At 34.1% G+C, this 27,288-nt stretch overlaps 2 protein-coding genes across 6 annotated transcripts in view; one reads left to right on the forward strand and one right to left on the reverse strand.

Annotated features, from left to right (window-relative positions):
- get4 (guided entry of tail-anchored proteins factor 4) overlaps nt 1-27,288 on the reverse strand; it is a 707,996-nt gene that overhangs the window by 396,015 nt on the left and 284,693 nt on the right. The window lies entirely within an intron of this gene.
- The window catches only part of raraa (retinoic acid receptor, alpha a), a 333,795-nt gene that overhangs the window by 274,533 nt on the left and 31,974 nt on the right, over nt 1-27,288 (forward strand). For all 5 annotated transcript variants that reach the window (XR_015503272.1, XR_015503273.1, XM_087274661.1 and 2 more), the window contains 1 exon segment: nt 25,890-26,038. Coding sequence is in view for 3 of the 5 variants with exons in the window: in XM_087274661.1 (XP_087130787.1) it covers nt 25,890-26,038 (149 nt within the window). In the remaining 2 variants the exon portion in view is untranslated.

Genomic DNA, 27,288 nt, shown 5'->3' on the forward strand with positions numbered 1-27,288 from the left:
ATTTATTTTTTATCTGATTATTCATTTCAGAAAAAGAAATATTTATATTTTAGGAACCTATAAAATTATTTGATTTCTATTCCAGTGGAAATGATTGAACAAGAAACCAGATCTGCGATAGAAACAGTATAGACTTTCATATGAACCCAACATTGTGATCAACATTTAAGGACAGGAAGCTTTTATTTTAAATTATTTTGTTTGCCTTCATTCGTGTTCTTTCAGCTAATAATAGATAATAGCATTGTTTTTCAGTGCACATCCGGGCCTCGTGTGCTAGTAGATTTTGTCTAGTACTGTATATTTCTTAAAAAAAAAAAACACTTGAAGATGTTTAAATAATGATGCTGGCCATTTCTACTGCACTATTAATGTTAAAGCTGTCCACTCTAGTAATAATTGATGCTCCCCGTCCATATGCTTTCAGATCCATACGCTGTACCTCAGACCTCAACAGTATTTGTTGAGATGCTCGAACAGCACACAGAACCATCTCTGTTTTTGAGAATTAATAGGAAGTAATTGAAGGCAGTAATGGCTTTGCAAGGGCTGGTTTGAGTGCTTTTTGCTTTGGAAACATAATTGGCCTACTTTCTTCTGCAGTGACGTCAAAATCAAAAAACGGCAGCAAATCATACAACTGGAATAATCTAGTTCATGTCAGAGCTGTGGGTCTCTGTGTTGCTTCTTTCTAATCAAAAGTAATACTTCTTTTTTTCTCATTTATATGTAGTGTAAATATGTAGTTTAATAAAGTGTATGTAGTTTACAATATGTAGTTTAGTAAAGTGGATAATGGAAAAAAAAACTGTGGATTTTTAAAAACTTTTTTTTAAGAACAGTAGGCTGTCTTTTGCCATGTAGTTTTGTGTTGTTTTGCTGTTTTTTGGACTGTTACAGGCTTTTATTTGACAGCTGATATCTAAAGCTTCTGAAATTTACTGTTTCAGCAAAATAATTAGACCTCCTGTAAAGATTTTTAAATATATATATATATTTTTTACAGCACTTCCCTCTGGAGAAAGTCTTTTTTGCATTTTTATCTATTTGTATCCCTTTTTTATCCTATTTTTAATTTATTTTTGTTTTATGTATGATTTTAAAACAATTTAAAACTGTTAAAGCTGATATTATTAACCCCCTTATCAAAGTTTTTGCTTTTGAATTGTCTACAGAACAAACCACTATCCAAGGAAGTGCCTATATTTAAAGAGCCCCTTTTATGGGTTTTTGAAAATGGGCTTTCATGTAGTGTGTGACACAGCTCTAAAAGTGCACCATGTTTAAAACATGGTGATTCATTCATTCATCATCATTCATTCAGCGGAGGCACAGGGGATCACGGTACTGATCATAACATGACGAAGGTGACTATCACTGACAGATGGAGATTCTGCTGCGGGGAATGAAGGGTTAAAGTTTGTTTTCACAACAATACCACAGTACAGCCAACCTAGTGCAGTGTTTCTTCCTGTCATTTTTCAGATTTTTGATACAGTAACCTACACTGCAACGCGGGATTTGCCGACCATTTGCTATTGAAGAAGCATCAGAGACTATGGTACTTTGTCAGACTTTGACAGGGGCTTTGTCAGTAACTTTTACAGTTTAATTTTCAAAATAGTTCAACCTGTGCCACTGTGTGGAATAATACTGAATGTGTGTTGTTGTGGTTATTACTTAGGGTTAGGGTTAAGAGTAGAGCAATATACTGGTCTGTATTTAATCCATTCCTGCATTGGGCTCTTATAAGCCGTGTTGGGCTTTTCTCTCTCTCTCGTGCTGAACACAGTCGACCAATCGCAAGAGACTGGGTTATCGGCCCAATCAGCGCAGATCAGCTTCGTGCTAAGGAGGGTTTTGAGAACAAATGAATTGCTGAACGATTCATACGTGAGTGGTTGAGATAATTAGGTCAAAAATAAATGCATATTTTAAGACAATGAAAGTGTTTTTTGACCTTGCACGCATATCAGCATGCTGTTGGAAACCCAAAAAAATCTAAATATGACATTTTTTAATGCAAAATAGGGGCTCTTTAACCTAAATCACCTAGTTTAACCTAGTTAAGCCTTTAAATTTCACTTTAAACTGCATACTAGTATCTTGCAAAATAACTAATAAAATATTATTCACTGTTATCATGTCCAAGACAAAATAATTTAGTTACCTGTAATTAGTTATAAAAAATAGTATGATTTTTTTTTTATATCATAAAAAAATGTGTTTAAAGTTTTCTCTCCATTAAACATCACTTGGGAAATATTTGTAAAAGAATAACAATTTCACCAGAAGCCTAATTATAACTGTTTTGGTAATATTGATTTAATTTTTTGAAACTTGAAATGAACTTGAAACTTGTTTTCCTGGGGAATGTTTAGCTTTATGAGATCAATTTGTTACTAACGTTATTAAATGTCTACTTTGGACAAAGCATCTGCTGAATGACTAAATGTCAATATATAGTTAACAATGAGACACATAAGCTCTTACCAATAACATGAAATAAACCTTAAATATGAAACTCTGAAAACTGGATTTAGTTTCTTAAGCGAGTCACTGATTTGGGTAACACTTTACAATAAGGTTCATTAGTTAATGCATTTACTAACATGAACTAATCGTGAACAACACATATACACCATTTATTAATCATAATTGAACATTTTACAATGCATTATTAACATCCAAGTCCATGGTTGTTAACATTAGTTAATGCACCATGAGTTAACATGAACTAACAATTAACTGCTGTATTTTCATCAACTAATGTTAACTAACATGAACAAATACAGTAGTAAATATATTGTTCATTGTTTGTTAATGTTAGTACATGCATTTAATTAACTAATGAACCTTATTGTAAAGTGTGACCCTAATTTGATTCAATCAATCTGTTCAAATGGCTGATTTGTTTGTGAATATTATGAATATGTGTAGAATTAATTAAAATTAGATGTACTACATTTACCGTGCTACTTTGTAAAAATGACGACAGCATACAGTCTAAAAATATCAAATTTGAAATAATGCATAAATCATATTAACAATAATATTACATTGTGGTTTATTGCATTTGGGAGAATTCTACCAAGCTACAAATTTGCAAAGTGAATTCTTGATAATGTACATGCAGAAATACATACTTAAAGGTGCAACAGGAGAATATGATGGTTAATGGTAAAGCCACGGTCACACCTCTCTCTTCACCCCATAGACTTCCATTCATGTGCATGCGAATGTGACAGACCAAAGAAATAAGCTTGTGCAATATGTTTTGCAGTTTGCAGCGTTGCAAAGATCAAGCTTGGTGAACTCTGACCTGTGAAATTGCTTCGCGCAAGACTAATCGAAGACCAAACTTGACCTCAGTGTACACAAATTTTAAATATTGGACCAATTTTTCTAATCATCTCATTTAATACCGCCTGTTTTTGCAGCACCGTACAACAGAATTTCAAATGCTAACTATTGTGACTGCGGGATGAGGCGTAGGGCTAAAAACATGTTTGTCCAATCAAAATATTGGGGTTGAACATTGCGATAGGCAGTCCAAACTGTCTGTCGTGTCAACATTAATAGATTCATATACGTTCACCCTGTTTGTGCAGATAGATTTGCCATCAGGGCGTGTACATGCATTTAGGCTGATAATGACAGGCATTGACGGCAGGAAAATATAAAGGTAAATCAGTCACAGTCAACTCAACTGCTTGCAAATCTGAATTAGAATAAATCATTTTCAGAATAAATGTATTTTTAAGTTGAAATTTAATCTTACAGCTCTGATGCGAAAAGTTGATTATCTCGAATTGCCACACAAAGACTCAAATACTCAAAATACCTGTGTTTTGAATTCGAAGTTGCTGATTAATTGTTGTGAATTTGTCAAATGTCTTTCACATAAACGAAATGACAGACACCAGGCCCGTAGCCAGCCTATTAAAATGGCTGTTCTTATTCTTTTCTCAAAAAGTAGACCTCTTTGCAGTTATTCGAGGTTCAAATTCAGAATTTAAGTAACATTTTAAGCACTAATTTGTGCTGGGTTAGCTCGTCGGATGGTTATCATTATTAAAAGTTATTACAGTTTTATGTATAATGTATTGTGATTAGAATTTTAGAAACACGAAAAAGTACTTTTTTTGTTGTTGTAAAAAAAAGTTTTATTGAAGACAGTTTCAAAAAGTAAATAATTATGTTTACATATTTTGTCATTATATAACATAGGTAAAGCAAATGAGAGAGAGAAAAAAAGTCAAATTGTTCAAGTTTTCTTTTTAAAACGTATCTAATTCACTCCAAATGTAACATCGAGGCAATTTCTTTTAACATAGAGGCCACAGTTTACAAGCAGGGGATTCATTTTTTTTTTCTCCCCAAAACATTAGCAGTAGCTTTTTGGCAGTAGTTAAGCACTATGAGAGCATTTTATGTTTTTTATTTTACAACAAATGCGTTTGTTCCAAAAATCCTAGAATTAAAAGCATTGGATCCGATTGTAATTACAACTTCAACACCTTGGAAAGCACTTTAAAAATTCCATTCCAATAATTTTGTATCTTAGAACAAAAAAATAGAACTGTGAGATAGATCCGCATCTGATGAATTACATTTGTCGCGAAGAGGTAAAATATTTTGTAAGATTCTATGTAATTTTTTCTTTGAATAATGTAACCTATGAATTATTTTAATTGAATATAACAACGTCTAGAATTATCTATAATGTCTAGAGTGTTTATTATATCCTCTGAAATTTCCACTTCCAATTCCTTATCCCACTTTTCCTTAAAACATTTTGTGGAGGGGTAAAAAAAATACTTATTTTTAAAATGCAAATTTATTATCATCCATCATAAAAATCAAACAAACAACAATAAAATTGGGAATCTGTTAAAACTTGTTTTAAATTAAAAAACTGTAAGCTATAGGCAAATAACCAACTGGCCAGCTCAATTCCTCAGTCAGAATGTGTCCATTTAAAAAAATAAAAGCCTTCTTTTATTGGTTATTTCAGTTGTTTTTTTTTTCATAAAGCCTTCTTCTATTGGTTATTTTCACAAATTATGATGGCATACTGTCAAAAATGGGAAGACAAGCTCATATAGGAGGCAAATTCTGGCCTTTGTCAGAAGGGGGGGTGGGTCTTTCGAACCACCTGAACCCCCTCTGGCTACAGCCCTGGACATAATGGTGTGCATGGCACATTTATCTTAGCGTTTTGTTTTAGTTTCGCTGTACAACCACAAGTCACACACACAAACTCTCAGATCTGCCAGTACAAATTCTAATCATAGCGCTTTGACTTTTTCTACTCCTTTTGTGATATTGTAAAACTTACTTGCACTAGCATAGGTAGATGTAAACCAAGGGGTTAAGCCGTTTTTATTGGCAACAACAGCCAGGGATGCATGTTTTCAATACTATCGAGTTAAAGTTTGCATTTTTCCAGAGCACCTACTGCATCTTTAATTCATATTTAGTACATTTAGCTGCCTCATCATTGAAATAACAATTAATATGTTATATTATACATGGGTGGAACAGTGGCTCAGTGGTTAGCACTGTCGCCTCACAGCAAGAAGGTCGCTGGTTTCAGTCCCAGTTGGGCTAGTTGGCATTTCTGTGTGGAGTTTGCATGTTCTCCCTATGTTAGTGTAGGTTTTTTTCCGGGTGCTCTGGTTTTCCCCACTGTCCTAAGACATGCAGTATAGGTGAATGTGTGTGAATAAAAGTGTATGGATGGTTCTGGTGAAGGGCATCTGCTGCGTAAAACATATGCTGAATAAGTTGACGGTTCATTCCGCTGTGGTGACCCCAGATTAATAAAGGGACTAAACCGAAAAGAAAATTAATGAATTAATAAATAAATTATTGAAATTGGCTGTTGTGCATGTGTTTGAATAAGAGTTTATGGATGTTTCTCAGAACTGGGTTGCAGCTGGAAGGGCATTTACTGTGTAAAACATTTGATGAGTTGGTGGTTCATTCTGCTGTGGGGAACCCTGATCTATAAGGAAACTAAGGCAAAGAAAAATGAATGAGTGAATTATACATACATTTAGTAACAATTCATAAAGCACTTTGGCAAGAGTACGATTTGAGAATAGGAGTGATCTGGTACTTGACATAATCATTGGTAATGTTCATGAAATGTATGACAGCCATTAATTAAATACTAATCATTTGATTTGAAATCATTGTCTAATAATTGAAATGGATAGAGGCTGCTGAATTCAGGTGTATGTGTGTGTGAGAGAAAGAGTTTGTGCTATATAAACAGGAGGTGTGTGTAGGCAGGGAGTCTCCTAATCTCCTCTGCTCAGCATGAACACATGCCCTAACCATACAGAGAAATAACTATGATATTACAGCCAGAGATTGATGATGAACTCAAATTTTTATAGATTTGCTTAAAATGACTTAACTTGAAAACGTCTTAAGCAGAATAGATTTTACAATAGAATAAAGCTTTACAACTGAGATTAATAAGAAATCCTGTTTAGTTGTTTGTATTTTATGGAGCATGACTATAATGAGAATAAAATATATATAGTTGTAAACAAAAATATGCACCTACATATTTTTTTTATTTTATTTTAACTTTAATGGAACATATTACCATGTACCAGCTATGCCATGCAGGATGAATCGGAGTTCAATTTGAAGTGTTATAATGAGACTGGCAACTTTAACTGATTTATATACAAACAAATCACAAAAAAAAAAAACTTCAAATTCAGCATTCTTATTGCATTTATTGAATCTTATGATAAAATTGCATGAATTTGAATGCCAAAACATTGTTTAAAAAGCTAATTGCAATACTTTGATTAATAATAACGTGGTATTAATAACGTGTAAAATTGTTATCATATGACAGACAAATCTGAAAAGATTTTACATTTTAAGACCTGCTTTTAAAAGTTTGTATTGAAACCCATGTTAGGTAAGGTACCATGTTAATAATCGGACAAAAGCGTAATATGTGTTCCATTTTCAGTTCTGATTGTTTCAGAATTGTTTAAATGTCACTATTACAATGAAGATGTGTCAATTTGATAACCATATCTTTTAATTTACTCATTAAGTTCTCTAAATAGTATGGTAAAACTACACTCACTTGCCATTTTATTAGGTACACCTGTCCAACTGTTCGTTAAAGCAAATTTCTAATCAGTCAAACATATGGCAGCAACGAAATGCATTTAGGCATGTAGACGTGGTCAAGACGATCTGCTGCAGTTTAAATCGAGCAACAGAATGGGGAAGAAAGGTGATTTTAAATTACTTTGATTGTGGCATGGTTGTTGATCCCAGACGGGCTGGTCTGATTATTTCCAAAACTGCTGATCTACTGGGATTTTCACGCACAACCATCTCTAGGGTTTACAGAGAAAGGTCTGAAAAAGAGTGAGCGGTAGTTCTGTGGCGCAAATGTCTTGTTGATGCCATAGGTCAGAGGAGAATGGCCAGACTGGTTCGAGCTGATAGAAAGGCAACAGTAACTCAAATAACCCCTTGTTACAGCTGAGGTATGCAGAAGAGCATCTCTGAATGCACAGCACATCCAACCTTGAAACGGATGGGCTACAACAGCAGAAGACCACACCGGGTGCCACTCCTGTCAACTAAGAACAGGAAACTGAGGCTACAATTCCCACAGGCTCACCAAAATTTGACAATAGAAGATTAGAAAAACGTTGCCTGGTCTAATGGGTCTCGATTTCTGCTGTGACATTCGGATGGTAGGGACAGAATTTGCCGTCAACAACATGAAAGCATGGTTCCGTCCTGTCTTGTATCAACGGTTCAGGTTGGTGGTGGTGGTGGTGGTAGTGTAATGGTGTGAGGGATAATTCCTTGGCACACTTTGGGCCCATCAGTACCAATTGAGCATTGTGTCAACACCACAGCCTACCTGAGAGTTGTTGCTGACCATGTCCATCCCTTTATGACTACAGTGTACTCATCTTCTGATAGCTACTTCCAGCAGGATAACACAGCATGTCATAAAGTGGGAATCATCTCAGACTGGTTTCTCGATATGACAGTTAGGATATTAAGACAGAACATTAAGGCAGTTCTGAAGGCAAAAACGAGGTCCTACCTGGTACTAGTACGTGGCTGGTGAGTGTATAATGTTGATGATGTTTAACCAGCAGCATTTTTAAGAATCTGTAGCCATAGATATCTATTGTAATGTCTATAGGTGTAACCCACATGCTTACTTGGATGGTTGGGTTTAGATAGGTGTAGATGTTAACAACACACACTGTAATTCGTAATTTAAAGGGCCATGAAACCCCCTCGTTTCAGCAGGGTGTTTTCACACCTCTTCTTTGGAAAAAGTCAGAAAAGTGGGCGTGTCCAGCTCTGTTTAGGGGGGAGTGTCGGAGGAACTAAAGTGGGAGGGTGTGGGAGTGTCGATTTGGGCACGCGCGAGTCAAAATACACACACACACACACACACATACATACAGGAGAATGTGATGGTGTTTAACCTACATGGACATCTGTAGTTGAATTATTAGCCAAATTATTAAATGGTGGACTTTAACTGCAGTTTGGCTCTTTCATTCAGGGAATTCATTCATGCCCCTCGCGACACACGAGATATTTGATTCGAGGATCTGCTCTAAGCGTGTATTTTTCATGCAATGTTTGATACCGCACGGCGAATGAGAGAAAAAAACCCTCTGCATTTCCCAGAAACTTAGATGCACACGACAGGTAGCGTCAGAAAGCCGCGCGTGTTATTCCGGTCACTAAATGCGGTAAAAACCCTACACGAGGTTAAAGTTTGGTTGTGGTGCTAACGTGTTTACACTCTGTGCAATAGTTTGTTAGATACGAACAAACTGAATAAACAAAGAGCACTGGTCGCTCACTTACCAAATCTGTAGAGACAGGACAATCACCAGCAACTAGAGCCGCGTCTTTATGAAGAGAATACTACAAACGATTCCAGATCCCAGCGTTTGCAGATGAGAACAGCTCTCAGGTAAACAATAATCCTCCTTAGACACGTAATTCTTGTCGCGCGTCGCGTACACTGTAATCCACACGTGAGTCTGAGCTCTCACAGAGAGAAAATGAAAACGAAACTTAACTGCAGCAAACTATAAAAGCAACACTTCACGCTTGTTTTGCCAACACAACGTGGCGTCTCTGTCCTGAAAACACGGTGATAGTAATGAATATTAATGAAGTTGCACAATAGAGCGCGCTGATTGGTTTGACCCAAGCCTTACTCATGCATTAATGCAACACACTGTAAGACGTAATAAGACTCACTCTGGCACAGACACCCAGTCTGCATGCTGGAATACAGGCTATTATGTCATGACCGTGACGCAGCTTCAAAAATTCGTTTCAAACAGGAAGTACGAATTTGATTGAAATAACGCAAAAACAACCAATTTACACTTTTTAGTGAAATATAGGTGTCCTAATAGTGTTTTTAGCAGTGTGGGACACATATACGACTGTCAACAGCTCAAAAAATGTGTTTTGGTGTTTCGTGACCCTTTAATAAATAGTACAAATAATTCTTGTATCAAGTGACCACTGCTCGAGCATGCATGTTGACGTAGAGCTGAGCGATATTGCAAAAAATTATCACAATATCATATTTCATATCATTCAGTATTGATAGTTGTTGAATATTTTTACACAGTACATTTAGTAATATTAGGATTTTTTTATAGAACCACTTTTTTTTAACAGACATTACTAAGGCAAAAAGTATTAACAGTCAAAAACAAGAATATGTAAAAAAAAATATCTCCTCTCTTTATAATAAAATAAACAAGTGTTAAAGAAACTCTTAAACTTGATAAAATCGTACAAAGTTTGTACAATGGTAAAGCGTAAGTGCTGAACAATCAAAACAAACTTTTAAGGTGTGAATAATAATGATACACTAAACCTCTAACTCTGTAAATAAAACTAATTATTTAAATCAAATCTGAGCTTTCAAGTATGGGAACTAACCATCACTATTCAAATACATAATGCAACATTACAGATTGTGAACTTGAATGACTATATTACCCTCGGTGCTAAAAAAGTCTTTCAGATGGGGAGCTAGTGGCTGGGATGCAAAAGAAAAGAAACCAAAAAGCCTTTTTTATTTACTTCTCACTTTATCTTCTCACTGCTGCTATGCGGCACTCATTTTAGCGTGTTGTTATTCTGACCTAAAGCAGTGCGCATGGATTCCATTTTGCGCTCGTGCTCCCCTGGCAACTCTAGTAACTAGCTGACCATCAACCATTTTCTCAAAGGATGATAAACGGACAAACCACTGCTGCAGCTCAAGTTCATGGAGAGAAAAGTAAAAAGCACTGCAGTGTTTGGGTGCGCTGTGTTTGTCTGCGGAAATTAGTCTGCTGTTACTGAAATGAAATTCCATACAAAATGTGAAGCAGACTGGTTAGTTCTACTAACAGGAATCAAGGTGTGCTTGCGACATTCCGAAAACATTCCTGCACAACATGTGCTTGTTACTTCCATGTCGCGCACCTCCATTGGAAATGACAACTTACAACCTAAGCTTATTGGCGTTGCTTCCAAACCGTGCACTCAGCAGCCTCATTTTAATAAAACTATAATGCTTCATACCTAAATTAATACCGATACCAATTTTATCACCAAGCCCACTATAATGGTTGTAACCATTCTACACTCATTCATTCATAAAATCAAAGTACTACAGGACAGTACTACATACCAAACATGTAAAGACATGTGCTACAGCACTTTATGGTTTTTGGTTGCATCTATCTATATTGAGGTACAGTAATTCAATAATCAATCAATTAAATAAACATAAATAGCTCTTAGTTTTTAGTTAATCACGCTTCTATATTCATACAAATTATGCAAAGTTGAGATGACAAGAAAAGTTAGTTTAACACAGATTAACACTTTGCGATACAGTGCATCCGGAAAGTTTTCATGATTGCACATGATTTGAAAAGGCATACACCTGTCTATATAAGGTCCCAGGGTTGACAGTGCATGTCAAAGCACAAACCAAGCATGAAGACAGAGGAATTGTCTGTAGACCTCAGAGACAGGATTGTCTCGAGGCACAAGGCTAGGGAAGGTTACAGAAAAAATTCTGCTGCTCTGAAAGTTCCAATAAGCACAGCGGCCTCTATCATCCATAAGTGGAAGGTGTTTGGAACCACCAGGACTTTTTACTAGAGCTGGCCGGCCATCTAAGCTGAGTGATCAGGGAAGAAGGGCCTTAGTGGGAATCATCTCAGACTGGCTTCTCGAACATGACAGTTATGATATTAAGACAGAACATTAAGGCAGTTCTGAAGGCAAAAACGGGGTCCAACCTGGAGGTAATCAATAACCCGACTGTCACTCTGCCTAAGCTCCAGCGTTCTTTTGTGGAAAAAGAAAAGCCTTATAGGAGGACAACCATCTGTGCAGCAATCTACCAGTCAGGCCTGTATGGTAGAGTGGCCAGATGAAAAGCACTCCCTGCCTGGAATTAGCCAAAAGGTAAATTCTCTGGTCTGATAAGACTAAAATTGAACTCTTTTGAGTGATTTCCAGGCGTTAAGTTTGGAGAAAACCAAGCACCACTTATCACCAAACTAATATCATCCTTGCAGTGAAGAACGGGGGTGGCAGCATCATGCTGCGGGGATGTTTTTCAGCAGCAGGAACTGGAAGACTAGTCATCATAGACTAGTGAGAGAGATGAATACAGCAATGTACAGAGACATCCTCAATGAAAACCTGCTTCAAAGTGCTCTTGACCTCAGACTGGGGCGACGGTTCATTTTCTAGCAGGACAATGACCCAACGCACACCGCCAAAAAACAACGAAGTGACTTCTCAACAACTCTGTGAATGTCCTTGAGTGGCTCAGCCAGAGCCCAGACATAAATCCTATTGAACATCTCTGGAGAGATCTGAAAATGGCTTCACACCGTTGCCTCCTATCCAACCTGATAGAGCTTGAGAGGTACTGCAAATAGGAATGGGTACAAATTCCCAAAGTCAGGTGTGCCATGCTTGTGGCATCATATTTAAAAAGACTTAAGGCTGTAATTGCTGCAAAAGGTGCATCAACAAATTTTTGAGCAAAGGCTGCGATTACTGATGTACATGTGATTTTTCAGTTTTTTTTTTATGTATTTTTTTTAACAAATTTGCAGCAATTTCAAAAAATCTTTTTTCACATTGTCATTATGGGGTATTGTGTGTAGAATTTTGAGGAAATTTAATCCATTTTGGAATAAGGCTGTAACATAAAAAAATGTGGAAAAAGTGAAGCGCTATGAATACTTTCAGAATGCACTGTATATATTGTTGAATCTCGCTAGTTCTGGTTTCTACCCGGTAACACGGTTTCTATTTTGAGTATAGCGTCTCTCTGCGTGTGATGTTTGACTATTGATTTTCAGGGCGGTTGTACATCAGTTTTGGTTTGTCATAAACTGACTACACGTACCACTTGTTGACGCAGTCTAGTTGGAATCTTGTGGACATTTACAGTTTGTCATGTCAGAAAAGAAATGCCTTGGGTCCTCGCACTCCAAACCCTCTGTCAGTGCATAATCTAATAGCGAGATAAGTGTGTGTGTGTGACTGCTCTCCCATAGGGCCTGTCTCTACCCCGCTAACACACTTAAGCTGGGCTTAACCAACCCAAATCTGATTAATACCCCCTCCCGTCCTCTCTCAGCGCCCTTTGGGCTGCTCGTAATGAGAGCTAAACAAGCCCAGACCCAGACCTGAACCCACAGATGAATAAACGGGTGATTACAGCAGGCACAGAGAGAAAGGGAGACATATTGTCTGTCAGGAAGGAGGAGTTAAAGGCTCCTAAAGATGAAGAGAGAGAGAGAGGAGAGCAGGACAGAGGTTGAGTTACAGTGTTTGTTGGTTGTCAGAACATTAGGAATGTAACCTCAGCTTGAACCTGGAGATAGACAGATAGACAGACAGAGAGTGAGAGAGAGGGGGTCACTGTATATTGAGGGCTTAGCCCAGACCTCTGGGGATGCTGACAGGATATTTTTTAATTAAATCTTGGAATATGACACTCTTAAATGTTGAAATATTGCATCTTTGAGCAAAGTGAGTGGGAATGGCTTTCTCAAGGTGTATTAGCCCTCCTCTCTTTGCTGAATACTGTGTATTCTGCTTTAGCTAGTAAGAGAGGCTTGGTTTTGTTTGAGAAATAAAAAGTAGTGATGGTACAAAATTGTATGAGTTTTGGAAGGCCATTATCACGATAGTACAATATACCTAGTACAATCTCATGGCATCTCATATGGGTGGTCCTGAGTGTCTTTTTTTCTTCTAAAAATCATCACTAGCTATATCATAATATCATGATATTGCACTGTAGAAATTGACCTTAAATTCCCAGTAAATTACTGGCTAATAATTGCATTACTTTTAAAGTAAAATAATGTATGTAAAATCACAGCAAATTACTGTAAGGTAGTTGTGATTTTGTTACATTGAATTACAGCCATATAGTGTAACTTCATAGTAGAAAGTGAAATCCATTACTGTGATTTCACAGTATTTTCTTGTAGAATTAACTATATTTTAATGTGCAGCAGGCTTTCCTCGGCTTGTCATTCTGACATTTACCGACGTTGAAATCATTTTGGGTGCATTTAACAGTCTTTGGTTTCATGAATCAATTACTTTTGTTCCAGTTTATCACATTTTTGGCTAAGCAAAAAATTATGTTCTTTAAAAAAATATTTCATATTTGCATGTTAGCCTTTTAAAATTGACATTCACGTCATTTCAAAACAGGAGGATTTTCTTTCAAGTTATTTTTTAAGATTTTGAAGATTTTTATTAATGCTATAAAATAGTATGCCACAGTGGTGTTTGTTTATTTGTTTTTGTTTACGTATTTTACTATTTATTTGTATTTAGTGATGTTTTATCTCTATTTATTTAATTTTTTATTTTATTTGTTTGTTTGTTTGTTTGTTTGTTTGTTTGTTTGTTTGTTTTGTTTATTTCATTTAGTGTTTGAATATTAATTTTATTATTTATTTATTATTTACTTATGTTTTATCTTTATTTTATTTTTTTTTGTTTAATTTAGTATTTTATTTTGTTCATTTATTTAATTTTATTGTGTATTTTATTAATTTATTTTATTGTTTGTTTGTTTGTTTGTTTGTTTGTTTTGTTTATTTCATTTTGTTTTTGTGTACATATTTAGAATTCCTAATATTTATTTGTATTTAGTTATGTCTTACCTGTATTTATTTTGTTTATGTAATTTTAATGTTTTTGTTTTCGTTTAGTTTTTTTTTTTTGTTTTGTTTTCATTTATTTAACTTTGTGTTTTTTTTATTTTGTTGTCTTTTTTATTGTATGTATTTATTTATTCATTTATTTGATTAATTTGGTTTATTTAATTTGGGGCTTGTTTTGTTTTGTTTGCTTATTTAATTTTGTTGTGTTTTTATTTAATATAGTTTTGTTTTTTATTTAAATTTGTTGTGTTTTTTATTTATTTATTTGTTTATCAAAATAAGTTCTTAAGCACAGCAGATGCAAGATGTATCTGTAAATTATGCTTATTTATATTTAAATATTTGGTGTCATTGTTGAATCTGGATGGAAAGGCCATTAACAGCAGCAGTCAGAATGACAGGAGAATCATTTTCTTAGTACCAGAAATTACATGGCATGAAAGGTTAGTGAGCAAAACAAGATGATTAAAAACATTTAGGGCTTTGCTAAAAAGAAAATCAGAAGTCTGCAAATGGAAAAAACAAGAGAGAGAGGAAGATAGAGACAGGGAGACAGTAGAGGGCTTGTTGTTAATGGGCAGTAATGTGTTATGTTATATAAAAGTGTTCCGTGTGTAATTCGCTTGACATGAGAGAACAGACTGACATGAATGCCACACACACACACACACACACACACACACACGCGCGCACACACACACACACACGCGCACACACACACACAGCTCTCCCGTTCTGTTTATCCCTGTCTCACCTCATTCATCTCTCCCTCTCTCCCTCTCTGATGTAGTGAGAGCATCTGTTTGTTTGCACACACACTATTATGCGGCTGCACAGTACAAAGGGGGCACCAAATCCTTCAATCTATTCTGGCCAGTGTTATTTTAGGAGAACTATTGCACTCAAACTATTGCTAATTGTTCATATTCTGTATTTACTCAGGCTACACATTTTATGTTTTTAATTGATTGTGTTTTTGTTTAGTTTTAATTTTAATTTGGAAATGGCTTTTTATGTTTTTTTTAAGTTTACCTTGTATAATAATAATAATAATAATAATAATAATAATAATAATAATAATAATAATAATAATAATAACAAAGAAGATAAATAAAATACTAATATTTAATATATTTTCTTCATTCTATATGTTTTATTAGTTACATTTTTAAACTAAATTAAATTTAGTTTATAGTTTTATTTTTTTTATATATTATTTTTACATTTTATTATTTATGATTTTATTTTGTTTTAATTCTCTCATTATTTGTCGGCTTAGTCCCCTTTTTGTCAGGGTTCACCACAGCGAAATGAACCGCTATTATTTTTAATTTAATTTAATTTATTATTTAATATTATTTTATTTATAATTTATATTATTTTATTTTATGCATCATAACTGTCATGCCTGATTCACAATCAAAGTAAATGGATAGCATAGCCAGCAAACTATTTTGTGTTTAATAGACGTCTAGTAGGCATCTAAACATAGACAGTCTGGCTAAAACAAGGCTAAACTTGGACTGTTAGTGAAAATCTAATAGACATAGAATAGCCCAAATCTGGACTAGTGTGTAGTCATTCATTTCTCTTTATTTGATAACTAGCTTTGGCCTATTCTTAGAGTTCTATTAGATTTTTACTGACAGCCCAAATTTAGCCTTGTTTTAGCCAAGACGACTAAGTTTAGACATCTATTAGACATCTTTTAAAAACAAAAAACAAAAAAATGTTGGCTTGGTCATTTTGTTTTAGATACCACCTAAAAACTTTTACCTTGCTTCTATTATATCTGCTGGAATGTTTTTTTCAGTGCATAATGCCTAATATTTAATTATAATCTAATGTATGTACTCCAGAGTTTTGATTCATGGCATTTGTAACATTTCTACAGTATAATGCTCGGCATTCATGTCTTCTGAAGTATGTTTCTGGCTGTGCACAGGTTGACTTTCTGAAAAGTGAAAACACTGGCTCTGTGGTGCTGTCAAAACATTGTTCTGTTTGCTTGAATGACTGACGTGTCAAGTTGTGCCGGTGCATGAGATCAGGCAAGACTATCTGTAAACTGCTGGAAAGCCTAGAGAAGAATGGGAAAAATGATCTGATTTATTATATTAGTTATCATCAGCTAGTGATTAACTGAAAACCACTTGATCAAACTCAAGACTAGCTAATAGCTGGCTTGTGTTTTAACAAAATGCCTTGCTTTTATTTTGACATTTGAAACAAACACAAGTGTTCTGGAGACCGATGAAAGAGCTGTTCTGTGTAATAAAGTTAAAGTGTCATACAAAAAAAGGCATTTTAATATTCAAGCACAAGAAGAAAGTGCAAACCTTGTCTTTCTTTTTGTAAAACTTTAACAAAGTGGATCTTTTATTCAAAATATTTTAATAAAAATCTTTTATTCACATTCACTTAACATGAACAAGTTCACTTCAACCAGCTTGACAACACAATTTTACTAGTAAGTAAGTAAATAAGTAAGTACGTAAGTAAGGTTTTATTTATATTGCAACTTTCCCAGACATTGAGTCACAAAGTGCTTAACAATAAGAGAAAACAACTAAAAGAACACATGACAATGAAAGAAAACATGTTAAAACATATTAAAAACAATTAAAAATCCAAATACAGAAACACTAATACCTTTAATTAAAAGTTTGACCAAAAAAGGTGCGTCTTTAAATGCTTTTTAAAAAGTTCAACTGATCCCAGAGTTCCCAGTGCTATAAGGAGAGAGTTCCAGAGCCAGGGGGACCACAAAGAAAGCACAGTCACCTTTAGTCTTAAGACAAGTTCTGGGAATGGCAGGTCTTTACCAGAAGACCTCAGAGACCGGCTGCATGAGTAACTGCGTAAAAGATCCTGAATATACAGGGGTGCTTGACCTTGCAGAGCTCTATATGTAATGACCAAAATCTTAATTTACTCTAAAACTAATAGGAAGGCAGTGAAGTGCCTTAAGCACATGAGTAATGTACATACTGTAGTTTTTTCTTATACAAATCGTAAAAACACAAAAAAGCTAAATCTATGATATAAGACCAATTTGCAAATTTGTTATACAACCTGTATAGAATATTAATAGGTTTGTGTACATACATTTACATCATTGTTTCTGAAATTTTAATCAGCCACAGAAATCAACTGCATACATAACTCTTGCATACATATCCTGAGAGAAACCGAAAGTATAACTAACCCATGTGTGTGTGTGTGTGTATATATATATATATATATATATATATATATATATATATATATATATATATATATATATATATATATATATATATATATATATATATATATATATTCATAAATTCATTTTCTTGTTGGTATGTATATATATATATATATATATATATATATATATATATATATATATATATATATATATTCATAAATTCATTTTCTTGTTGGTATATATATATATATATATATATATATATATATATATATATATATATATATATATATATATATATATATATATATATATATATATATATATATACACACATATGTAATGTAGTATCTAAAATCTCCAGTAGGTGGTGGGTCAATCTCAGGGAGGATTTGGGTCAATTTCAAAGGCAGTTTGAAACCCCTGTTTTAAGGTGACTAAAATGACAGACAGAAGTCTACATATTCTGCAGGCATTTTTTTTTTTTTTTTTTGCTATTTCTGCACAAAATTCAAAATTCAAAAACAAATCAAAATAATAACTTTTTAGCTTTTATTTAAGGTTTACAACGCAACTTTAATCGGATCCATTTCTATAAGCAAGTTCCTTATATATCTGCTAAAAGACAGAAAATATAAATTTACAAACCGTATTTTAAATAAATCAAATACAAATTTGCATATTATTCAAAAGCATTCTTGACATTAATATAACAGCTGAATAAATATTTACACACATTTACATTATTAAATAAAAAGACTCGCTTAATGATGGGCTAAAAACTCTGCGGAGATCATCTGCAGATTACTTAGCTACAGTATACAGTATACCCACCTAAAAAGGTCTAGAACACTCAGAGCTTTGCATAATTTACCCGAAACCTCTCTGTTGTGACCAAAGCTTAAAGGTGCCTTATGTAAGTTTGACACCCAGTTGTCTAACTAGGTATTGCATTCATGGATCAAAACAAATGTAAGCACAGTTGCCAGATTGACAACCAACAGCGAGACTATCAAGCCTAAAGGCTGATTGAAATCGTGTTCTCTATAAACACAACGGCACCCATTAGAAGGAATATTTTCCACATTAAAAGGAGTATTTGTTCTAACCAACACCTTGAATCGATAGACTAGAAATGGCTTTTATTTCTCACAGGTGAACAACAAGATAAACTGATCTCCTCAGGTAAAACTCATGCGCTTTATTCAGTGTTAAATGCTAATAATTTGAGTTTGAATGCCACTTTACATGACATTTATTGCCAAACTATTGAAAGCAGCAGCAGTTCACCTCAATAAACCAATAATAAAAAAAAAAACATTTGAAATTGGACTTTAGGTCTCAGTGCAAACCAACACACAACAGTGATTCGGCATGTATTTAATAATGTTAAAGAGCTTTGGTATGTATTACTTAGATTATAAACCTTATCATTTCGTGAGTGGGTGCATTTTATGTGCTTCTGATTGGCTGAATTTGAATTTCTGTCATGTTTTGTCTGATGCAAACAGCCCAATTGCATATCACTGCAAATCTCGTCATGTAGCGTGCTGTTAGGACACAAGGTTACAATGTAATCTGCTCACCTAATGTCGTAATATTAATATTATTTGCTAATTAATAACCTCATGTGGAACTCTGAATCTGCGTCTCATTTCGGAGTCTGCTACAGTCCAAAAGAGGTCACATTTCGGGTCACGGAGGCATGCTTTGAGAGCCTTCCTGACTCAATGAATGGAATATGTGGTTTTCCAACAAGGTTTCCCAGAGTGCTGAATTATAATTGGGTTAGCTGGCATTGGGCGGGTTAAAAAAAAACAAATATAAGACAGTGTTCCGGCATGGAAAACTTATTTTCAAAGCAGCTTCGAAATGCAGACGTCAGCATTGTTTTTCAGATAAACAGGAATGTTCTCTTAGCATGTTTCTTAAATATCTGCAGACATATTATGGTATGTTTATGCTTTAGAAGAGTCAAAAACGTACACACAGCACCTTCAATTATGAATTAATGCTTGCTGTTTTGAAAGGAGACGTTCATCAAACACATGCATTCTTAGACTTTGATCTAGCTAGCTCATGTCATAAACAATTTAGCATGGACTCAAAGCCTTTCTTTTCTTCCGCATGGGTGTTTTAGACACACATTTATCCGCTCGAATCTAACCATATGCCTTTACCTCTTCTTACATCCTAGTTGTTTTGTCCAGCGTTGTGGCCATGCCGTGTGTGCTTATCTTGGCAGTCATAGCCACATGTTTTAGCTTTGGTTTGTTTGATTTTTCTCCTCCATTCTCTCCAATTCCTTCCTGAATTCTCTCCATGTCCGCGGCTGAGTCAGCCTTTCATACCGTCAGTCTGTTCCAGGACGTCTGTCTGAGTGCTTCCTGCCCGCAGATAGACAGGCGGGAACATGCACATTGACAGAGAGTGTGTTTCTGTGTGTATGGATGCTGTTTCAGATATGTGTCTGCAGTCGTTCTGTATGTGTGATGTGCCCGCCGGGGCCGACAGCAGTGGTGTGTAAATAAGAGTTCTAAATTTAACTTCAGCTCACAAGTTGAGTTGCCCTCTGCTACAGCTGGGACACACACAGACACACACACACGGTCAAACCAGCCCGAGAAGCAAGCTCATACTTTCACCTCAGATAGCCTCTCCACATTTTCTGTAAACACAGAAATGTACGCATTGTGTCCTGTTATGTGACATTTGTGGACTGACATTGCCAGTATAGGAATATGTAGTAGGTAGTAGGATATGTATATATTATGTTATATTATGTTGCAATACTGGTATACTGTATTAATTTACATTTAATTTAGCGCAGCCCTAAAAATTCAGATCTTTTTTTTTCTGGTTTACTGAAATTTGTTATTTGTGTTGTAGTGGTTGTGGTAATAGTAATTAACAATAATAATAATAATAATAATAATAATAATAATAATAATAATAATAATAATAATAATAATAATAACAATAACAACAACAACAATAATAATAATAATAATAATAATAATAAATATATAAACTCATGTATTAAGATACAACTAATTATAATAAAAAGGATTAATACCATGTATATGTCATTAGAGATAAACATAATAGTATAAATAATTATTTTAATAATAATAATAATAATAATAATATAATAAGATTAAATAATAATAATAAATAACACCATGTATATGTAACTAAAAACACAATAATAAAAATAGTATTTTTAATAATAATAAAAGATTAAACCATGTATTAAGATACAACTAGTACAAATAAAATGATAAACACCATGTTATTACAGAAAAACCTACTACTACTACTACTAATAATAATAATAAGAAGAAGAAGAAGAAGAAGAAGAATTTTAATAATAATTTAAAACAATTTAAAAAACATAATAATAAACAATAATAATAATATAAAATAAAATAAAAATGGCCGCTATTATTAGTATTATTATTTTATTAGTATTTTTAAACATATATTCATAGATCATAAATTATATTAACAGCCAATGCCATTGTTAAATTGTTTTCAAATCTATTAATAAATAAACAATTTAAATATTTCCGATAATTAATAAAAAATAATTATATATTATTATTGTTGTTACAGCTAAATAATTTAGTATATAATAATAATAATAATAATAATAATAATAATAATTATTATTATTATTATTATTATTATTATTATTATTATTATTATTATTATTATTATTATTATAATAATAATTATAATAATCATAATACAATCAACTTTATATACTTTATCAAAGACAAACATATTACTACTACTGGTATTACTGTTAAATAATTTTGTGCAATAATAATCATCATCATCATAATAATATGAATAATTAATGATATATACTTTATTAAAGTATTATTTTATTATTGATATTATTATTATTATTATTAGTATAGTTTGATAAAAGAAAAATGGCAGGTATTAATAGTTATTAGTTATAGTAATTAATTAAGTTTAGTTATTAATATTAAATATTTTAATCATAATGATTATCAACTGAATGTGATTTTTTTTTTTTTTATCGAAATCATTCATTTATTTTCTTTCGGATTTGTCCCTTTATTTATCAGGGGTCGCCATAGCGGAATGAACCGCCAACTTATCCAGCATATGTTTTATGCAGGACATATGTTTTATACCCTTCCAGCCACAACCTAGTAATGGGAAACACCCATACACTCTCACATTCTCACACATACACTACGGACAATTTAGCCTATTCAATTCACCTATAGCGCAAGTCTTTGGACTGTGGGGGAAATCGGTGCACCTTGAGGAAATGCACGCAAACATGGGGAAAACATGCAAACTCCACACAGAAACACTGCGAACCACTAAACCACCGTGCTGCCCGATTGATTAATGAACGGAATAAATATTTTGATGATCATTACAATTATTATTATTATTATTATTATTATTATTATTATTATTATTATTATTATTATTATTATTATTATTATATTATTATTATAACACTTAAATTTAAACTAGTTGATTAAAAAAGAAACTATGGTGGTTGTTGCAGGAGCAATATCAAAAGCGTCAAGAATCCAAGCCAGTTGTGTCTGTTCACCTTCCCGTCAGTGGTTTGAACAGTGTTTAACAATGTTTATCTGTTGTTGTGATGTGTGATGGCTGGCTAATTATCATCAGCACAAGTGCGTAACACGTGTTTCTTCAGAGAGAGCTCAGATCATCTGTGTGTCTTTGACAGAAGCGCAGTTCCCAGAGGATCTCCTTCAGGACAGCTCTGTCTTTGATCTCTGTTGTGCTGTTCCCAATCTCACAGCGCTTCTCTGTGATGGCATGGTGATCAGGCTCACAGACGCATCCTACATAAATAACAATCTGTACTTTAGTCAACATTTGAAGTATCTATAAAATTGTATTCAGAAATGAACATGTACCTGACATTGGAGGAAAAAAGGGTGTATTAAAGCGTACTCATTTTACTCCTTTTTCAAGATTTAATACAAGTCTTTTGTGTCTCCAGAAGGTGTCAGTAAAGTTTCAGCTCAAACTCAAAATAGCCATCAGAGTATTTATTATACCTTTTTAAATCTGGGAAGTTTGAGCTGTTATGACAATGTAGCTGTTTTTGTTGCCTATGCCTTTAATGCAAATGAGCTGGTTCTCCCCGCCCATCGTTTCAACATGCCTATCAGAGCTGTAGTCTTCACGTAGATAAACAGCACAGTGACAGACAGAAATAAAGCAGATATCCTTTACTACAATAAGAACTTTCCCAACTGTTATTTGATATATTTGTTGTGGAGTTATTTTAAGCCTTTCTGCAACAATGAGTCACACACAATGCCTTTAGCGCACACACTTGTGCACACACACACGTTTAGCTTTGCATTGTTTTTGTGTGGCAAATGTGACAGGATGCACGTTAATATCCACTGCTGTATGAACATCTGTTATGTTAATGTACAAAGTAAACCTGGTTTAAGTCTACACACCAGGATTGAAGCAACTTCTTTTATAATTGTACTGATACTCTGCGGCTGTGGTTGAATTACCTAGCAATTTTATTGTATTTATTACAAACATGCTTGATTTTAAAAACATTTTCAACTTTTTAAACTTATAAAAATGTTTAAAACTCATTCTTGATCACATTTGATGATGATTGATGATCACAGAGTGCTGAAAAAAAATTTTAATCCCAGTTGCTTTGTGCACTTCCTGTCTTGTTATGATTATACATGTTACTACGGAAACATGTTAATACGCGTCTGTCAATCAATTCGGTTTGCAGGGAAATTGCACTCCTCACGTTGGCCTCAAAATGGGAGGGATTTGGATCCTATTTTAAAATCAGGAAATTAAGGAAAAAAGAGACTTATTGGGTTTATATCACCCAAATATGACCGTGGACACACTATACCTGCACACCAGGCCCGTGCTGAGACTTTCAAAGAGCCATGTGCAGTTTGACAAAAGTCTTGAAAAATGTTGGTTAAGAATTGTTTGATTCTAAAATATTTGAAACCATACACTCAAAGTCCTTTTAAGGCAAGTCATTTCACTCAGTGGCCATCTTAGAAACACCTCTCGTACAGTATGCTTGGAGATTCTGTTTGAATAGGGAACAACAAATTCTCCAAAACTGTTTGCTAAGCTTGATTACATTTCATATAAATTCTGGTTGTAGTATTGTAGTTTTAGTACTGTAACACCATACTTTGTTTTCGTGTGGACAAACAGCCAATCCATGTAGAGGAAACCTGTGATCTTGTGGACAGGGCCTTAGACTGTCCTGTATTTTTTTAGTGAAATGCTAATATTCAAATTTGATTTAGTGATTTATGCTAAGCTAAGCTAAAAGTGCTTCTGCCAGTCCTAGAGATCGGCTGAATGCAATCAAAAATTGTAAAACTCAACATCTTAACCTTAGAACCTTAAAGGAGTATTCATTTTGGCTGCATTTACATTGCAGATCTTGATGGTCAATTCTGATTTTGTGATTGTATCTGATTTTTTTGCTGACCTGCTTACATCATCTTTTAAAAGTGACTCGCATCTGATTGCCTGCATTTACACTGCACACAGCAAAGACGCAGGAAAAAGTAGCGGGCGGGCTGATGATTAAAGAGCACTCTTTTCTCCATTTCTGTATTTAATCTGTTGACTGGCTTTAATTTATTGACAATAGTTTATGACAGAAAAGCTCTCATTTGACCATCTTATTTTAATCTTGGACATTTTAAAGCAGTAGGCACCTAAATGTTACGTGCATGATTTATGTATGTGATGTATGCAACAGTTTTATATTAGTTTATGGTTACGCGGCGGAAGTTGCGCTCTCATGCTCTCTCTCTCTCTCTCTCTCTCTCTCTCTCTCGTTAACATGCTTAAATATGTGTGCTATGTGATAATATAAAAGCGTATTTAGTCCTTGTGTATGAGATTTATGGTTTAGGGCTCTGCTGAAGTCTGTACTGAAATTAAAGCGTCAGGCTTAACGTCATTTGCTATGGTTTTTAATGACTTGCGACTCGCATTGACACGTGAAAATCCGATCTACCTGCTTACACTGCAGACACAAGAGCACAGATCCGATTCCTATGGGATAAATTTCCACATATGAAAAAGGCCTGAATCTGATTTGAGTAAATCGGAATCTATGTGATTTTTTTTCCTGCTTACACGTACATGGGCCTTATCCGATCTGTGCCACATGGGAGAAAAAAATCGGTATTGAGTCACTTAAACAGTGCAGTGTAAATGCGGCCTTTAAATCTGACAGTAACTTGTGCAGTACTCGCATGCTGTTTGTGCTTCTCTTTTTCTCAGTGCACAAATGCTGACTTCTGTGCATGTGCTTGTGCTTCAGTGGATAGGCTCATGTCAAGTAACATCAAAATAGCTCTTTTTAAAAACAAAGTCAGTTATGTCTAAGTGATTATTGAGCAAAACATTTTATAAAAGTTTTTTATTGAAAATTATGTTATTAATTACTCACCCTCATGTTGATCCAATCACCAGAGACCTTTGTTCAACTTCAGAACACAAATAAAGATATTTTTGGATGAAATCCGAGAGCTCTCTGGTCCTCCATAGACAGCAAAAGTCCGGGGATTGTTCAAAGTCCAGAAATGTACTAGAAAACAATGTCAAACAGACCATAAAAACGTAAAGGAGATTTTAGCTGAAACCATTGCCCTCTGGTGCCCATATCATGGAGGTCGGTGGATCACTTTGAGAGTAGAAAGACACATTCACAACTAGTTGTTATTATTACACATGCAGCTCCTGACGATTAGCTGTGGTCTTATGTGATTTCATGCATTTGAATACACAGTTATGTGACAAGATGTTTGTAGTGCATACTTTAGTGCATACATTTACATTTTGGGGTGAACTATCCCTTTAAACTGCTGTTGTTTTATATATTTTCTTTTTTTTTTTAAACATTAATCAACAACAAAATACAAAATCCAGCTTGGTATTATCTGAGAAAAGTTAAACTCTGTTTTTATCTGTATAGTTGTTACGTTCTATTAATTTTTGTAATTTTAAGCACCTATCGGTTGTAAAATGCTCATTTGTTTGTGATTTATCGACACATTTGAACTTACACAAGTAGTTAGCCTAGTAGTTACTTCTCAATTCTAACACAGAGTAGCTAAATTTATTAGAACACAGTCCACTGGTAAAAATCCGTGCCATGCTTGAGGTTTTAACACAGCAAATGAAGAAATGAATTAGTAATTTTCATTAAGGCTGTGTCAATATTTATCAATATTTATATCTGTAGTATCAAAAATTCTATCTTGTATAAAATTGATAATTTGTTTAAGGTTTCATATTGAAGTTAGGAATTCCAGTAATGTGGACACATAAAGAATATTGTCACCTCATTGACACCCATTACCCTGTTTCTTTAACAGCTATTGAGACCCAGAGTACGAGTTCAGAAGAGATCGTCCCGAGCCCACCCTCTCCACCCCCTCCTCCTCGCATCTACAAGCCCTGCTTTGTGTGTCAGGACAAATCTTCAGGGTACCACTATGGCGTCAGTGCCTGTGAGGGCTGCAAGGTAAGACACTAGATTTAACTTCAAACAGCACCAAAGTAGCCCAAAAGTGAACTAGAAGTATCAATACTACCTTTGCTAAGTACTCTGCTTAAAAACATTTAGAGATGTTGAATGCCAATGCTGCTACTGCTTTTTAATGCATTGTATAAAGATACATGATTATTTGTTAAAAAAAAATCACCTTCAATCTTAATTGTAATTGACTACAAGTCCTGAATGTTTATTAAATCAAAGCGGTACAGTCAAATCTACATTTGATCTTAAGAGAGAGAAGTCAACACTTATAGTTATAAAAAAGAGCTTCAGTATTATGTCAGCCAGTGTTATTGTTTTTGTTATGCACAATCAGATTGTCACAGGATAACTGGGACAACAGTTTATAATTGGATATAAACACTGCATTAGCAAAAAGCTCCAGGTACGTTTCAATGCATGTTGCAGATTGCAGATCCTCTAGAGGGCACTCTCTACACTTTTGAAAATTACAGATGTTTTTTTTTGGGGTACATTATCTTGTACGTTTCAGATACACATCTTTTTCGTACCTGTTCACGAGAAAACAGGACATGTCATACAGATCAGCAGAGTTACAAGCAGAGATGCTACTAGCTTAACTACATTTCCCAGTAGCGTGGCGGTAGCGTCGCTACTTTGTAAATTCAATAGCTTTTATAAGTAGCGGATCAATAATTAACAGCACTGACATTCATGGAGCTGTGAGGCCGGTGTCTAGCCTATGAAAGTAAATCCATACGGTGGCCAGAATGATGATTTTTTTCTTCTTCCTGTTTTACGGTGGTCGACAACAATATTTTTACTCAAATTAATTTGCTGTGGTATTTTTAAATTTATGTTTAATTTATTTGGCAACCCCAGATTAATAAAGGGACTATGCCGACAAGAAAATGAATGAATTAATATAAATATAGTTGATACTACATTATGTAGTGTAATTCATTAATAAAGTGTTGTAAATATATATACAATACAATGCTTATTCCTAAATATTTCCCTTTACGATAAATTACTATAGTATTTTAAATGGGTGACACTTGGTTTTATTATAGTTTATGCTTTTGCTGTTATATACTACATTTTGTTTCTGTTTAGTATAGCGTATTTATTTGCAGTAAAAATTGCAGTAACTAAAAAATTATGCCTCATATGTTTCATTGGCATTTTTATTAAGCACTTAGTTAAGATTGAGTTGGATTCAAGTTGCTTTTATTTAAAAATAAATTGCAAAAAAT

Source organism: Danio rerio, chromosome 12, assembly GCF_052040795.2.
Source record: "Danio rerio strain M-AB ecotype USA chromosome 12, GRCz13ab, whole genome shotgun sequence".
Lineage (NCBI taxonomy): Eukaryota > Metazoa > Chordata > Actinopteri > Cypriniformes > Danionidae > Danio > Danio rerio.